The 17,045-nt window shown below is 50.8% G+C and overlaps 1 protein-coding gene across 3 annotated transcripts in view; it reads right to left on the minus strand.

Annotated features, from left to right (window-relative positions):
* LOC138249668 (uncharacterized) overlaps positions 1-17,045 on the minus strand; it is a 36,389-nt gene that overhangs the window by 16,882 nt on the left and 2,462 nt on the right. For 2 of the 3 annotated variants that reach the window (XM_069203628.1, XM_069203627.1), the window contains exon 2: positions 2,569-2,607. The exons of the other annotated variant lie outside the window; for it this stretch is intronic. In XM_069203628.1, coding sequence (XP_069059729.1) covers positions 2,569-2,601 — 33 coding nt within the window. In that variant the 5' untranslated portion in view covers positions 2,602-2,607. The remainder of the gene's footprint in view (positions 1-2,568; positions 2,608-17,045) is intronic. 3 annotated transcript variants of the gene reach the window in all.

Consider the following 17,045-nt stretch of genomic DNA (forward strand, 5'->3'; position numbering starts at 1 on the left):
AGTTGGTGGCAATTCCTGAGCCGCATGCTGAACGCATGGCTCAGCCTGCACCTTTGGGTACCCATGACCGCTGCTCAGGGTGGTCCCCCTTTGGAGTTGGCCGCTCATAGCTATGAAAAAAAACTGCAGCGTCAGTGTGGACCTGCGAGTCTCAATATTGACAAAAAACATTTTTTCAGCCCTAATCTAATACCATTGTCTTAAAATTAGAAAATGTGATTTACACGAATGTCTCCTGAGTGTAAATCACAAAAATAAATATAATGTTATAACTCTTTAAGGCACCTCAGCACGTTGCTAATGCTAATATTTAAAAATAACCGAATAAATTTACAACAGATTAAAAAAAGGATGATTTTCAAGTCAAATTCTTCTTTTATGACTGTTAGACTTGGCATCCTTGGCTTGATCTCCCCTAAACGTTTTGCCTCTACTTCCCAGGTTGTTTGGTGGACTCTGTTTTTGTTACTCTGGGCACTGCTGACCAGTGCAAAAGTGCATTTGCTCTCTGTGTGAAATGTATGTGTAATTGGGTTTTCCATAATTGGCATGTTTGATTTACTAGTAAGTCCCTAGTAAAGTGCACTAGAGGTGCAGCACTGGTTGTGCCACCCACATAAGTAGCCCTGTAAACATGGCTGAGACCTGTCACTGATATGTCTGTGTGTGCAGTTTTTAACTGCCAATTCAACCTGGCACAGTGTACCCACTTGCCAGGCCCAAATCTTCCCTTTTTATACATGTAAGGCACCCCTAAGGTAGGCCCTGTTCTGAAGTCTCAGGGCCATCAAAGACTTCCCCTACCAGCACCTGGACTCTGCTGAGACTCCTTTCATGCCAAGTGGTGCCTAAACCAGTCCCTGTGCCCTCGAAAGAGAAGCTGGTGGAAAATCAAGAGGTTCCAAGGAAACTGACTTCGGACGACTCCGGATGGACGCCGCTGCCAAATCCTGTGATGCTGCCTGCAACCAAAGCTGTGGTCCTCACTGGACTGTGACGACCGCAGCCCCGACGCCGGCGCAGCCACGCTGAAGTACGCAACTCCCTGGACGTCGCCGCACCACGTCGTGACTGCTGCATACTGACTCAGCCAGAAGTGCGCCGATCCAATGCTTCCCTGCCTCATCTCCATTGCTCCGCAGCAAGGACCCGATGCCTCTTCGTGACGCCTCCGCTCCTTTGCTTCGCAGCACCGAAAACTGTGCCGCATCAGATCCAGCGACGCCGCAATCCCTGACTCCGTGCGCCGGCTTGTTTCCTAACTTTCTGAACCTGAGGGTCCGCGTGACTCCGTGACCGGCGCCGGCTTGTTTCCTAACTTCCTGAACCTGAGGGTCCGTGTGACTCCGTGACTGGCGCCATTGGCATCCGATTGCTGGGAACGACTCTTTCGCGACACCGTGATATCACCAATTCGACGCATTTGTGTTTCTAAGTGCTATATTGAATTTGAATCTTTACAAATTCATTACGACTTGTGTGTGTTGGATTTCTGTCATTTTGGTCTTGTTTTGCTCAGATAAATATTGACTACTTTTCTAACCTGATCCTTTTGTAGTGTTTCCACTGTATTCTTATGTGTGTTGGTACAAATACTTTACACATTGTCTCTGGGTAAAGCCTTTCTGCTCGTGCCAAGCTACCAAGCGGGTGAGTTGGGGTTAACTGGGCGTCTTTCTCCTTTGTCCTGAATAGAGTGAAGGTCCCTGCTTGGACAAGGGGCAAACTGACTGCCAACCAAAGACCCCATTTCAAAAAATGACAAGTTTGGTTGAAATTTTCCAGCTGTAGATGAGAGTAAAATGTCCTGTGAAAGCTGAAATGAGAAGCCTCGCCCACTAACTTTATTTCTTGTGTACAGATCTTTACACCCTCGGGCATGCCAAAACTTATGTAGCTGAGTTCAGAGATTGCCACATGTTATATAACTGCGTCTACACAGCACTAGACCCTGACCATGTGGGTTTCACCATCATCAAACAGCCCCCCAATCCGGCTGCAGCTCTTCCCCTTCGTCATGGGCCCCAGGATAGGTTGGCAGCAGAGCTGTTTAAGGCAGGGATCGACCAGGGGCAAAGTACTATCCACTTTCTATCGCAGAATTATCGTGATCCAGTCAAGCTAGAAGCACAGTTTTTTTAGATGTGAAAATGATGTGGCATTCTATGTGACGTGCAGTGAATTCATAATTATGGAGTAAACACCTCTGGCACAGAATCACATAATTACTCTGGCCGTGACTCTTATCTTCTCATGAAAGATAAACACAACGAACATATTTCTATTCTATATATAGCCCATTGGTAGCTGCAGCCTGGAGGGAACGCTTTCAGCATGTGCCCAAGGTCACACAGGGAGGACACAATGCACTGGGTGGCACATGGACGAGAGGTGGGAGGTAGGGGGGCTTCAGGCATCACACAGAAGGGCTGGAGGGAGGGGCAGAGGGGCACGTGACCTGTGTGCAGCATTATTCTGAGTGAGACTCTCCGGGTGGCATTCTTTGGGGGGGGGGGGGTGCTCCTTCATGTGGTGGCCACGAGGCTGCATTGCATTGTTCCAACTCACCTCCACCTCCGCCGCCTCCGTGATCGTTGCCATGGGGGCCTGAAAAAGAACGGAGAGCAATGAAAAGTCAAACTGAGTCTCCAACTGGACACCTCAGCTCATTATTTTAATCTAATTATTAATGCACATTGCAAATAGAATGTGGTTTAAGGTTTCTCCCAGTTGCACACCTCACATCACGTGTCAGCAGTACTACCACAGGCACCGCAGTGACGTGACAGAGATGTCAGTGTCCTCCCAGTAAACACATCCTTTCCTCCTCCTGTGGTTCCTCAGGTCTCCAGCGCCGCATCTCTGATGGTCACATGTTACACACTTAAGGTGGTCTGATGTTGATCCTGTACCTTCTTCCCAAAGACTTTCTGTGCCAACTCCCCCACACACAGCTATAGCAACCGATGCTTCCAGCGGACCCTATTGTTACAGGGTTTCCTGAACCCCCCGCCTGCCCTGGAGAGACGCGCGTGTCTCACACACGGGTCACTGCCTCCATCCCACACTCCAAGCCCGGGACATCTTCCCTTTCCTGTCTCCTCTGCAGTATGTGGTACTTCACCTGCCTAAGACATGTTTCTTCTTGTGAGTTGTGAGGGCCATGGCTGAAGGAAGTACCCATCTATGACATTTTGAGCCTCCCCTTCACTTCTTGGCCTCTGAGGTAAACAAGCATTTGCAATGCAATAGGTCTTGCATTTGCTTGAGTTAGAGCTATTGGCATTGTAAATGCATGACTGAACTTTTCTTGCCACATAAATTGGTCAACCCTGCTGCATAATTTGGTCCTCTCTGCCACATAATTCCAGTGCCCTGCATATAACTAAAGCACTTCTATTTACCGTCTTTCTCTCTCTGCAATACAAAATGGAAATATTACCATTATTTGTTATATTTTTTTTAATTATTATTTTACCCCCCCCTACCTAGTGCGGGGACCCAGATAGCATATGTAAGAAACATGGTCATATGACCATATAGTCAGCCCCTAGAAAGCATAACAACATGAAAAAGAATGGCAGAATGTAATGCAGTATAACCATATATTTACCCCCTAGTGAGCATAGGGCATTACACATTTTCAGGCCTACTAGCACAATATTACAAACAAGGCCCTTGAAACACAAACTACTCCCAGCTGTAGAACAAAAGTTCCAGCCATGAGAGAGCATAAAAATACATTGAATGGTGGGAGGGGTTATTATTTTAGGGTCCCCCAACCTAGTGTGGGGACCCAGAGATGACCTAGACAGAAAGAGTGTGTCATGCTGAACATTATGACGGTGTTGTAGCGTGACAGTAATGCTCAGTACAGCCCCTAGAGGACAACACAATAAAAATAGCATTTGTAATAAACATTGTCATGTATCCATACATTCAGTTCCTAGAAGGGATAACCACATGAAAAGAAAATAGCAAAAAGTAATACAGTGTAATCATATTTTTAGTTCTTAGAGAATTTAGTATCTTACGTTTTTAGGCCTGGCAGGCCTGCTGCAATAATATTTCAAACAAGACCCGTTCAACCACAAGCTACTCCAAACCATACAACAAAAGCTCCAGCTATGTGAGCTTAAACAGACACTGAAAGTTGGGATAGGGTGCTATTTTGCAGTCCTGCCCAACCTAGTATGGGGACCCAGAGTTGACCTAGACAGAAAGACTACGTCGGGCTGAATGGTTTAGTGAGGGTCCCATTACCGTAGGACCACCACAAGCTGAGTTATGGGTAAAAATGTTTTTAAAAAGATATGCCCCGCAAAGCATTATGGGGCGAGTTTCCCGAGTGCAGTGAATATTGTAGTATTGGCTCTCCAACTGTGCCGAAAGAGCTGCATTGGGGATTTCTGTGTTTTTTCTGCTTTGAATGTGCTTATTAGTATATTTTTCAACTGCTAAACTTGTACCTAAGTGTTACTCATGTAAAGCACTCCCTCGATCGAGTTTGCACTAAATGAAACTTCGGCCCATATTTATACTTTTTGACGCTAAACTGCGCTAACGCAGTTTAGCGTCAAAAAATTTTGCGCCGTCTAACGCCATTCTGAAGCGCCATGCGGGCGCCGTATTTATGGAATGGCGTTAGACGGCGCAATCAGACCGGCGCTGCCTGGTGTGCGTGGAAACAAACCACGTAGACCAGGCAGCGCCGGCGTAGGGGGAAAATGGCGCTAGGGCGTCTTAAAATGGCGCAAGTCGGGTTGACGCTAAAAAATCGTCTTAACCCGATTAGCGCCATTTTTTCGACGCCCAGACGCCATTTAAATGACTCCTGTCTTAGTAAAGACAGGAGTCATGCCCCCTTGCCCAATGGCCATGCCCAGGGGACTTATGTCCCCTGGGCATGGTCATTGGGCATAGTGGCATGTAGGGGGGCACAAATAAGGCCCCCCTATGCCACAAAAAAAATAAAAAAATAAAAAAAATTATACTTACCTGAACTTACCTGTACTTCACTGGGATGGGTCCCTCCATCCTTGGGTGTCCTCCTGGGGTGGGCAGGGGTGGCAGGGGGGGTCCCTGGGGGCAGGGGAGGGCACCTGTGGGCTCATTTTGAGCCCACAGGCCCCTTAACGCCTACCCTGACCCAGGCGTTAAATAGTGGCGCAAATGCGGGGTTTTTTGACCCGCCACCTCCCGGGCGTGATTTTTGCCCGGGAGTATAAATACGACGCATTTGCGTCGCCGTCATTTTTTTAGACGGGAACGCCTTCCTTGCATCTCATTAACGCAAGGAAGGCGTTCACGCAAAAAAATGACGCTCTTTCTTCATACTTTGGCGCTAGACGCGTCTAACGCCAAACTATAAATATGGCGTTAGTTTTGCGCCGAATTTGCGTCGAAAAAAACGACGCAAATTTGGCGCAAACGGAGTATAAATACGGGCCTTCATGTATTGAAGTGGTGTCCATGTAAAGCACGAAGAAGAGGAAGAAACAACATATGGCCACGGAGCGCGGAGTGAAGAGGCAAAAGAAAAAAGTAGTGCGCCACACTAAGGTATAAAGCAAGTCGTACCATCATCCATGCAAAAGAGTCACTCTCCAAGGCAGTAACAAAGCAGCCTCAAGGTGGGACACATGTAAAACACTTACCTATGAAATCAAGGGAAGTTTGAAAGGCAGGCCAAGGAATGAACGTAAGTGATGGGCGTGAGCTGGGCTTGAAGAAAGCCCACAGAATTTGCTTACAATATGTCTAGAGACAGCTCATGCGTGCTGCCCAGGCTCCACCTAAAAATAGGTGATCACCATGACTACAAAACTCCAAACTAGCAGTATTCATGTCTGAATCGGACTCAGTTCCCCAGATCCAGAGAGAACACTCTAAACAACGATACAAGCACACAGCTTAAGCCTTCTCAATTTTGGGTTGAGAAAAAACACCTTACCAAAAGGGTGTTTAAATAAAACCTCACGTTACTTGCAAAAAATAAAAACCTGAAACTAGAGCACCAGCCCTTTTTCAAGAACCTGAATACCTGGTTGGATGCGTCAGGTTCAAAACCACTGGTACCAGAATGGCTTTCTAAATGTTTCCATTGAAAACATAAACATTTGCACATAGGCTTTGGGAAACACATTTCCCACAAAAGGGTTCAGGTGCTGTTTCTTCAGTTTTGTGACATTTTTCTAAGCAGATAGGTTGATTTGCAGCAAAATAAAGACATCTTCTTTCCATCTGTGCAGTACCAGTGTTTTTGTTTTAGCTGGCTACTTCAGGAAACAAGATTGGGTCAGGTGATAATGGGTGCGGAGAAGGGTCTTCTGTGGAGAGTTAGTGTGGTGCCCAATTCTAGCAGATAAAGCACCTCAGCTGAGCCTGCAGGGTTGTCAACCCATGTGGCTTCCAGTGATGAAGAACGTAAACAACTCTGTTTCCTTGTCACGCCAACTATTCTACAAGTTCAGAGAAGTTTGCCAAGCAAAGATCTCACTTTGGCACTAGGTGTTTATAAGGAGGCTGACAGGCCCCTAGTTAGACTAATTCAGTCACTGCCCGTAACAGCAGCTAAGGTAGGGCCCCTGGTATGAATGGAATCAGTCCAAAAACCTCAATGTAGAGAGTATATGACTAGTCGGTCCTCTGTTACCTGACAAAGCCAGCAGGTCAATGCACAGACTGGGTCCCTTTCCAACACTCTTAACAAATTAACAGCAAACGTGAAATGTCCCCCTGCAAATTAAAATCAACTGAGACATGGAAAGAGAGGCATAGAACATTTCAGATGTCCTATTTGTACTTGAGTCAATGGAAGGGAGTGCAACTACCATGAACTGCGTCCCACTTAGTACAGCATGGCCCAGCACTTCGCACCTCACAGAAAGAGGAGAGACCACTCCCAAGTGATACTGTCTATTTTCCATATTCCTTCTACTCTGTCAGGACAGAGAACCCCCTCACCTGCCTCGCTGATACCGAAGGCGCTTAATGGAGCACCAGGGTTTAGCTGTGACAAGACCTAAGATTCAAACAGGAAAAAGGATTCTGAGTGTGATAGGCTGAAGAAAAGCCATGCCAGAGGATTCCCTCTCACTTCCATCAGCCAGATCCAATATACACAACCCAAACACTACACCAAAGACCTGGTAGAGATGTCAATAGGATGTCTTACCCCATCCCCAATACCCATAGATCACAGAGATAGAAGAGGAGACCTCAACACCACACGTCCTTGCGGTAGTCCAAGAGGTATTTGTATTTCAATCTGGATCCCTCTCTTTGTCCTGTATTTCTATATGTAAGAACTCCCTCAGGTGTAGGTCTTACCAGAGGTGGAGTCTGCCCTGGTGGTGCAGCCCATTGGGTGGGGAGAGGTGGTCAATGATGAAGCATGACATGATACGTGAGTGAGACCACATCTTCAATTAAGGAAAACCCCACTTTGGACAAACTCAATGTTCCTCAGAATAACATCGGTACTCGGCACCGAGTCCCGCTAATCAGGGCAGACAAATAGTCCCTCTTTTAGCTCTACTCCACTACAACAACTTTGTTTGTTACCCCATCTCCATACCGTCTACCACGGCTATATCTAGACACACATGAGGAGTTAAACCTAGAAAGAAAAGCAGGTGCTTCCCTTCAGCCCTGCAGACAAGCACACTTTCAGCATCATTATTCTACACTCAGTGAGGAATGCCAAGCATCCTTCAGGTTCATAGGTAGCAGTGTGCTATAGTACAGAATTTCGCTTGCCTGAATATTTTGTGATTTCTTTTTTTAATTTACAGAATAACAAACCTCACACAAAAAAGTCATGTTCGATAGAGGAAGGAAACATTTGGAAGCAGAAAAGTTCTCTTCAAGGCACATTTTCTACACAAACCAGTCTACTGCGGGCAAAATTTGTGGGCAAAATTTACACTAACTTGCGTAAAATTTAAATTTTCTAAATTTTGCATAATGTGAAATTCGGAAATTTCCCAGTCATAATTTTAATTTCACAAACAGGCCTGGAATAAAATCCTTCCGTGAGAGGTAATTGCTAAAAACAAATGTGGATCAAGTCCTGTGCCACAAGGATGAATGCTTCCCAATAAATGGAAATATTACAGATTGTCCAAAAGAGTCAAAATATCAGAGGATCCCAATGAGGTTTAATGAGCTCATGATAGTTCGAGCGAAGCCAGTTTGTTCTTTCCTTGACAAGTATGTGAGGAGACACACAGGTTCTTTCAATATCACTACATTTCCCCATCACTTCTTGAATGTAACTGGATCTGCGCAAAACCCTGTAAACTACTACCTAGAGCCAGCAGAAGCCTCCGTGGCCTGGCAAGGTTGCACCTGGCCCAAGACCAAACAAGGAAAACGGCCTTCCTAACGGCTGTGCAGCTAGAAAAATACAGCAATGGTCATAGTTCCGTGGCCCCTCCAACCCCACTGTGGATAGCTCTGCCTCGGGACAGGCTTGGGAGGGTGGTACCACGCTGTGGATAGCTCTGCCTCGGGACAGCCTTGAGAGGGTGTTGGTATCCCACTGTGGATAGCTCAGCCTCAGGCAGGCTTGGGAGGGTGTCAGTACCCCACTGTGGATAGCTCTGCCTCGGGACAGGCTTGGGAGGGTGTCGGTACCCCACTGTGATGCTCTGCCACAGGACAGGCTTGGGAGGGTGTTGGTACCCCAATGTGGATAGCTCTGCCTCAGGACAGGCTTGGGAGGGTGTTGGTACGCCACTGTGGATAGCTCTGCCTCGGGACAGGCTTGGGAGGGTGTCGGTACCCCACTGTGATGCTCTGCCACAGGACAGGCTTGGGAGGGTGTTGGTACCCCATTGTGGATAACTCTGCCTCAGGACAGGCTTGGGAGGGTGTTGGTACGCCACTGTGGATAGCTCTGCCTCAGGACAGGCTTGGGAGGGTGTTGGTACCCCACTGTGATGCTCTGCCTCAGGACAGGCTTGGGAGGGTGTTGGTACCCACTGTCGATAGCTCAGCCTCAGGACAGGCTTGGGAGGGTGTTGGTACCCCACTGTGGATAGCTCTGTCTCGGGACAGGCTTGGGAGGGTGTTTGTACCCACTATGGATAGCTCTGCCTCGGGACAGGCTTGGGAGGGTGTTGGTACCCCCTGTGGATAGCTCTGCCTCGGGATAGGCATGGGATGGTGTTGGTACCCCACTGTGGATAGCTCTGCCTCGGGACAGCCTTGAGAGGGTGTTGGTATCCCACTGTGGATAGCTCAGCCTCAGGCAGGCTTGGGAGGGTGTCAATACCCCACTGTGGATAGCTCTGCCTCGGGACAGGCTTGGGAGGGTGTTTGTACCCACTATGGATAGCTCTGCCTCTGGATAGGCTTGGGAGGGTGTTGGTACCCCACTGTGGATAGCTCTGCCTCGGGACAGGCTTGGGAGGGTGTTGGTACCCACTATGGATAGCTCTGCCTCTGGATAGGCTTGGGAGGGTGTTGGTACCCCACTGTGGATAGCTCTGCCTCGGGACAGGCTTGGGAGGGTGTTGGTACCCCACTGTGATGCTCTGCCTCAGGACAGGCTTGGGAGGGTGTTGGTACCCCACTGTGATGCTCTGCCTCAGGATAGCCTTGGGAGGGTGTTGGTACCCCCTGTGGATAGCTCTGCCTCAGGCAGGCTTGGGATGGTGTTGGTACCCCACTGTGGATAGCTCTGCCTCGGGACAGCCATGAGAGGGTGTTGGTATCCCACTGTGGATAGCTCAGCCTCAGGCAGGCTTGGGAGGGTGTCAGTACCCCACTGTGGATAGCTCTGCCTGGATAGGCTTGGGAGGGTGTTGGTACCCCACTGTGGATAGCTCTGCCTCTGGATAGGCTTGGGAGGGTGTTGGTACCCCACTGTGGATAGCTCTGCCTCTGGACAGGCTTGGGAGGGTGTTGGTCCCCACTGTGGATAGCTCTGCCTCTGGATAGGCTTGGGAGGGTGTTGGTACCCCACTGTGGATAGCTCTGCCTCTGGATAGGCTTGGGAGGGTGTTGGTACCCCACTGTGGATAGCTCTGCCTCTGGACAGGCTTGGGAGGGTGTTGGTCCCCACTGTGGGTAGCTCTGCCTCGGGACAGGCGTGGGAGGGTGTTGGTACCCCACTGTGATGCTCTGCTCAGGACAGGCTTGGGAGGGTGGTACCACGCTGTGGATAGCTCTGCCTCAGAACAGGCTTGGGAGGGTGTTGGTACCCCACTGTGATGCTCTGCTCAGGACATGCTTGGGATGGTGGTACCACGCTGTGGATAGCTCTGCCTCGGGATAGGCTTGGGAGGGTGTTGGTACTCCACTGTGGATAGCTCTGCCTCAGGACAGGCTCAGGAGGGTGTTGGTCCCCACTGTGGATAGCTCTGCCTCTGGATAGGCTTGGGAGGGTGTTGGTACCCCACTGTGGATAGCTCTGCCTCAGGACAGGCTTGGGAGGGTGGTACCCCACTGTTATGTTCTGCCTCAGGACAGGCTTGGGAGTGTGTTGGTACCCCACTGTGATGCTCTTCTCAGGGCAGGCTTGGGAGGGTGTCGGTACCCCACTGTGGATAGCTGTGCCTCGGGACAGGCTTGGGAGGGTGTCGGTACCCCACTGTGGATAGCTGTGCCTCGGGACAGGCTTGGGAGGGTGTCGGTACCCCACTGTGGATAGCTGTGCCTCGGGACAGGCTTGGGAGGGTGTCGGTACCCCACTGTGGATAGCTGTGCCTCGGGACAGGCTTGGGAGGGTGTCGGTACCCCACTGTGGATAGCTCTTGGGAGGGTGTTGGTACCCACTGTCGATAGCTCAGCCTCAGGACAGGCTTGGGAGGGTGTTGGTACCCCACAGTGGATAGCTCTGCCTCAGGACAGGCTTGGGAGGGTGTTGGTCCCCACTGTGGATAGCTCTGCCTCAGGACAGGCTTGGGAGGGTGTTGGTCCCCACTGTGGATAGCTGTGCCTCGTGACAGGCTTGGGAGGGTGTCCGTACCCCACTGTGGATAGCTGTGCCTCGGGACAGGCTTGGGAGGGTGGTGGTACCCCACTGTGGATAGCTCTGCCTCAGAACAGGCTTGGGAGGGTGGTACCCCACTGTGATGCTCTGCGCAGGACAGGCTTGGGAGGGTGTCAGTACCCCACTGTGGATAGCTCTTCCTCAGGACAGGCTTGGGAGGTTGTTAGTACCCCACTGTGGATAGCTCTGCCTCGGGACAGGCTTGGGAGGATGTTGGTACCCCACTGTGGATAGCTCTGCCTCGGGACAGGCTTGGGAGGATGTTGGTACCCCACTGTGGATAGCTCTGCCTCAGGACAGGCTTGGGAGGGTGTTGGTACCCCACTGGGATGCTTTGCCTCAGGACAGGCTTGGGAGGGTGTTGGTACCCCACTGTGGATAGCTCTGCCTCAGAACAGGCTTGGGAGGGTGGTACCCCACTGTGATGCTCTGCGCAGGACAGGCTTGGGAGGGTGTCAGTACCCCACTGTGGATAGCTCTGCCTCAGGACAGGCTTGGGAGGTTGTTGGTACCCCACTGTGGATAGCTCTGCCTCGGGACAGGCTTGGGAGGGTGTTGGTACCCCACTGTGGATAGCTCTGCCTCAGGACAGGCTTGGGAGGGTGTTGGTACCCCACTGGGATGCTTTGCCTCAGGACAGGCTTGGGAGGATGTTGGTACCCCACTGTGGATAGCTCTGCCTCAGAACAGGCTTGGGAGGGTGGTACCCCACTGTGATGCTCTGCGCAGGACAGGCTTGGGAGGGTGTCAGTACCCCACTGTGGATAGCTCTGCCTCGGGACAGGCTTGGGAGGTTGTTGGTACCCCACTGTGGATAGCTCTGCCTCGGGACAGGCTTGGGAGGGTGTTGGTACCCCACTGTGGATAGCTCTGCCTCAGGACAGGCTTGGGAGGGTGTTGGTACCCCACTGTGATGCTTTGCCTCAGGACAGGCTTGGGATGGTGTTGGTACCCCACTGTGGATAGCTCTGCCTCAGAACAGGCTTGGGAGGGTGTTGGTACCCCACTGTGGATAGCTCTGCCTCGGGACAGGCTTGGGAGGTTGTTGGTACCCCACTGTGGATAGCTTTGCCTCAGGACAGGCTTGGGAGGATGTTGGTACCCCACTGTGGATAGCTCTGCCTCGGGACAGGCTTGGGAGGGTGTTGGTACCCCACTGTGATGCTTTGCCTCAGGACAGGCTTGGGAGGGTGTTGGTACCCCACTGTGGATAGCTTTGCCTCAGGACAGGCTTGGGAGGATGTTGGTACCCCACTGGGATGCTTTGCCTCAGGACAGGCTTGGGAGGGTGTCAGTACCCCACTGGGATGCTTTGCCTCAGGACAGGCTTGGGAGGGTGTTGGTACCCCACTGTGATGCTTTGCCTCAGGACAGGCTTGGGAGGGTGTTGGTACCCCACTGTGGATAGCTCTGCCTCGGGACAGGCTTGGGAGGGTGTTGGTACCCCACTGTGATGCTTTGCCTCAGGACAGGCTTGGGAGGGTGTTGGTCCCCACTGTGGATAGCTCTGCCTCAGGACAGGCTTGGGAGGTTGTTGGTACCCCACTGTGGATAGCTCTGCCTCGGGACAGGCTTGGGAGGTTGTTGGTACCCCACTGTGGATAGCTCTGCCTCGGGACAGGCTTGGGAGGGTGTTGGTACCCCACTGTGGATAGCTCTGCCTCAGGACAGGCTTGGGAGGGTGTTGGTACCCCACTGGGATGCTTTGCCTCAGGACAGGCTTGGGAGGGTGTTGGTACCCCACTGGGATGCTTTGCCTCAGGACAGGCTTGGGAGGGTGTTGGTACCCCACTGGGATGCTTTGCCTCAGGACAGGCTTGGGAGGGTGTCAGTACCCCACTGGGATGCTTTGCCTCAGGACAGGCTTGGGAGGGTGTTGGTACCCCACTGTGGATAGCTTTGCCTCAGGACAGGCTTGGGAGGATGTTGGTACCCCACTGTGGATAGCTCTGCCTCGGGACAGGCTTGGGAGGGTGTTGGTACCCCACTGGGATGCTTTGCCTCAGGACAGGCTTGGGAGGGTGTTGGTACCCCACTGTGAGGCTCTGCTCAGGGTGCATAGCACATGGAGAGCAGCTCCTCTCCTCACCTCCAGGATCAGCAGCCACAGGTACCGTGGCTGCGTGCAGGCCAGCCGGACCCGGTGCGTGCAGGTGAGTGGGCTCCGCCTGCAGAGGGATGGGGCACATAGAGGCGGGGATGTTTCACCACCTGTCACCAGCACGAGAGAAGCCTGTGCTTGTCGCACTGGCCTCACCACGACCCAGACAGCTTCTGTTATTGGAGGATGTTCCCCTGGGAAACTCCAGAGGAACTGCATTAACTTCATGCACATATGTCTGTTATGGAAATGCCAACGCTCCTGTGTGTCCTAACGAGCATATCATAGTTTGTGGATGTTTTGTGATGTGATTGTTCTATTAGTTTAAAGGGCAGTAGATCCTTAGAAACACTCGCATTACTAGGAGCGCAGCCTTGTCTGAAGCGGGCGCAAGGATGCGAGGACTGGAGGAGCCCGTGGGCTCAGCTCCGGACAGTGTTTGGTGTATTCTTCACCCAGGTGTACTCACATCCCTGGCACCTGCCCAGACCCCCAGCAGGTGCCAAGCTGTGGGCTCCTGCTTCCCGTCCCTACACTGCGAGGGGATGAGCGGCTGCGGGCGCCACAAGCTCCGGCTGATCAAGGGCGAAGCTCCGCGCAGACGGCGGGCGCTGTGTCCGGTGTTTTAGTGGTTGTGGCTGTTCTGCATTAAGCGCATGTTAGGCCTCTCTGCGCTGCGCCGAAGCTCGTGTTTGCTTTTACACACTGATGTTTTAAACTAGACAATCTTACTTACAGGGAATAATCCACAGAGCAAGAAAGCTGCACAATCAGAGGCCCAAATATCTATATAATAATCCACAGACACGGATGCACACCAATGAAACTGTTAAATAGTGTTCTGATACACAGCGGCCGCTTTGTTAGTGCAAAAAGAGCAGATGATGGACGGAGTGCTGAACAACTCACCCCAGTCACACGTCTGGGTTTAATCCATCGTTCTTCTGCTCACCATGCCACACCAGTTTGGACCCAGCCATAAGCAAATCAGTATTGACCCTGTTCCCTATGGGAACAGTCCAGCCCGAACTGCCAGGCCAGGTCCTCCCTGGACCGGAAACAAGCATCCTGGGACCGGTTTCAGGGTTTCACCCTTCTTCAGCATTCCAAGCACAAAAAACTGATGGATTAAACCTAGATCTGTGATTGGGGGTGAATGCTTGATTTGCTCTGCATTCCGCCCAACATCTGTTATTTCCTCATTATTAGTGGGCCAATAAATGTTAATAGCCGCAATAACCCCTGTTCCCACACATATTAGGATTCTAAGTTGTGTGATAAATATCGACAAATGAAGCCTGAATAATTTATCATGAGAAAAATGCCCGGTAAATAGTGCAACCGACAGATTTTAGTGCCAATACGTACCAGACACTACGTTATTCCCCACAAACACGCTGTAGACGAGAATGACAGCATTCTAGAGACTGGAGCCCACACCTCGAGGGCTCTGCGTTTGCTGTGCTCCTTCTGGTGGTGAGAAGGGGAGCCATCTAGCTCTTGGGGTTCTTGAGGGGAATGGATGTGAAACATCTGAGAAAGTATTAGGAGATCCTATTGGTAGACAACCCAGTGAATCAGCCACAAAGCCATAAACGGAATGCGGCAGCCACTATTAAAGATGTGATCAAATGTACACAGAGCAGTAACCAGCCAGGTCATCATGTCAAGTAATATATAGGAAAGAGCACACAGTGAGGCTATTCCATCATTACGTGTGTGGATACATGCAAGACAATGTACAGACAGGTGGACGTAAGGACCATGTAATACCATCAAGGTTTCTGAAACATAAAGACTTATGTACAGGTCACACCCCGCAAGGTGGCTGTTCAAACATTCAGTGTAGGGGCGTGTGTAAAGGGCTGTAAGAGAGTGTACAATGCATTACCATTGTGGTGTTTGATGACTAAAAAGTACCGAATGAAAGTATTCATGGCGAAATGTTCCTTCCATCAGGGACTTAAGTTCACAGAGTATATAGCTGCTGTAATGTGTACCCAATTATACTCTTCTAGTATTGGGGGCTCTGAAATACAGAGAGGATGAAGACACCCCTCCTCCCACTTAACACGAAGATGCTCTCCTCTGCAGGATGTCATCAGTTGCCTGGGAGTCACCCCATAAAGCCACAGACATTCACTTGTCTTGAGATGACTGTAGGCCCATGAAGAGTTGGGGCCCCATTTCCCACAGCCCCCACCCCACCCTCTGGCTATATAGGGAATCATACTTGGACCATGTTCTGCAGTGCAGAGTCCCTGCACTGTTTACTGCATAGGGACCCACAAATATTTGCCCAGGGCCCACAAAGTAAGGACTGTATTGTGACCGAGGGCCACAATGATGCCAACCGGCTGGCATTATGGGGTTCAGGTGGGTCAGGAAAAGTGTAAGGTGGTCATAGGGGAAGCAAAACATATACATCTAGTTGCTGAATTTCACAATGTAAACTCCCGGCTTTCCCCTTGAACAAACTGCGTGATCCTGGGCATGAGTTCAGAATGTGTGCCGTACAGAACCTTCTCCTCTGTTTGATTGTATATCGTCCACATATATGTGCAGCAACGACCTCCCAGTGAGTTTCCTCTTAGTTCTCTATCGGCATTGTTGTCAGGATGGGGTGGGGAAGCATGAATGTTTCCAAATTCAGTTACAAATACCTCTCAACGCAAGGTTTGTTAAAACTCTTCTGCATGATAATGAAATACACTTTTTTGAATTTTGAAGAAATATAATCCTATTTTTATACATTTGTTGCAAGATGTCTCCTACCTCGCCCCAAAACCTGGAACTCCCTCCCCACCAACCTCCGCAAGACCCAGGACCTCCTGTCTTTCAGAAAACACCTCAAGACATGGCTTTTCGAACACTAAAACGTCAGCCCAACCCCCCATCTTCCCCCCACCCCCCAGCACCTTGAGACCCTTAGGGGTGAGTAGCATGCTCGATAAATTTTTTGATTGATTGAAAGTTAAAGTTAAGTGGTGCAGGGCACTTCCTTAGTGACTTCATAACTTCCATTAACCTACAAATAAATGCTTACCCATGTGTTGAACATGTTGTTCTGAATATTAATGCGCAGCAGGTAGACAGCCCCTGTGCTGCTCTTCACCAGGGGGCTGCATGTGAAGGTCAAGAGTATCACTGCTCCAGACTCATCGGCTCGACTCATGTCTGCTGCCTGTCCATTACCTGAGGTAGATTTCGAGCCGTATATAAGACCTCTTGGGAGGGACAGGACTTCCACACCTTTTACGTGTCACTCAAGTGCCCGCAGCACCTTGTCGATCCACCTCCAGTCCGGAGGTTCCCTCGGTCAATCTGTGCCCGAGAGATGGTCCTATTCTGGGTCAGTGTAATGCGCATGTGAGCGCTGGCCCCATCTATCGCACTGCAGCGCTGGGTGCCGGCTGCCAGGGCGACGGTCCCAGCAGACTCATCCTGGCTGTGTGTGTGTGGGTGCTGAGGTGCCCCGGCCACGCTCCAAAGGTTTAGAGGTTCAGTCGTAGGCTCCATTTATAAAACAGTTGTTGTGTTTGACGCTCCGCCGGCTCCTGCACATGTCAGTGCGGTGCCAGAGGACAGCGGTGACTGAATGTTGCCCCTTCGCAGCCCTTCGACTCCCCTCCATTGCTAGAGGCCTGCACTGACAAAGAGACGCGCCTCTCCCAACACTTTGGCCCTCATTACAACTTTAGCGGTCTTTTCCAAAGACCACCGAATCAGCTGCTGCCAACAGACCGCCAGTGCTGGTGGTCTGATGACCGCCATATTTGGAGTTGTTGGAGGAAGTCCGACTTTGTTGGCCTGGCCTATGGAGTTGAAGAGGCCGGTGCATCGCCAGCACCACCACAGCAGCAAGACTCCGCCCACCACATTACGAGCCGTAATACGGCTTGGCACTTGGCAGAATCTTGCTGGCGTGGTGGTGCTGGTGGT

This window comes from Pleurodeles waltl, chromosome 8 (genome assembly GCF_031143425.1).
Source record: "Pleurodeles waltl isolate 20211129_DDA chromosome 8, aPleWal1.hap1.20221129, whole genome shotgun sequence".
NCBI classification, from domain to species: Eukaryota; Metazoa; Chordata; class Amphibia; order Caudata; family Salamandridae; genus Pleurodeles; species Pleurodeles waltl.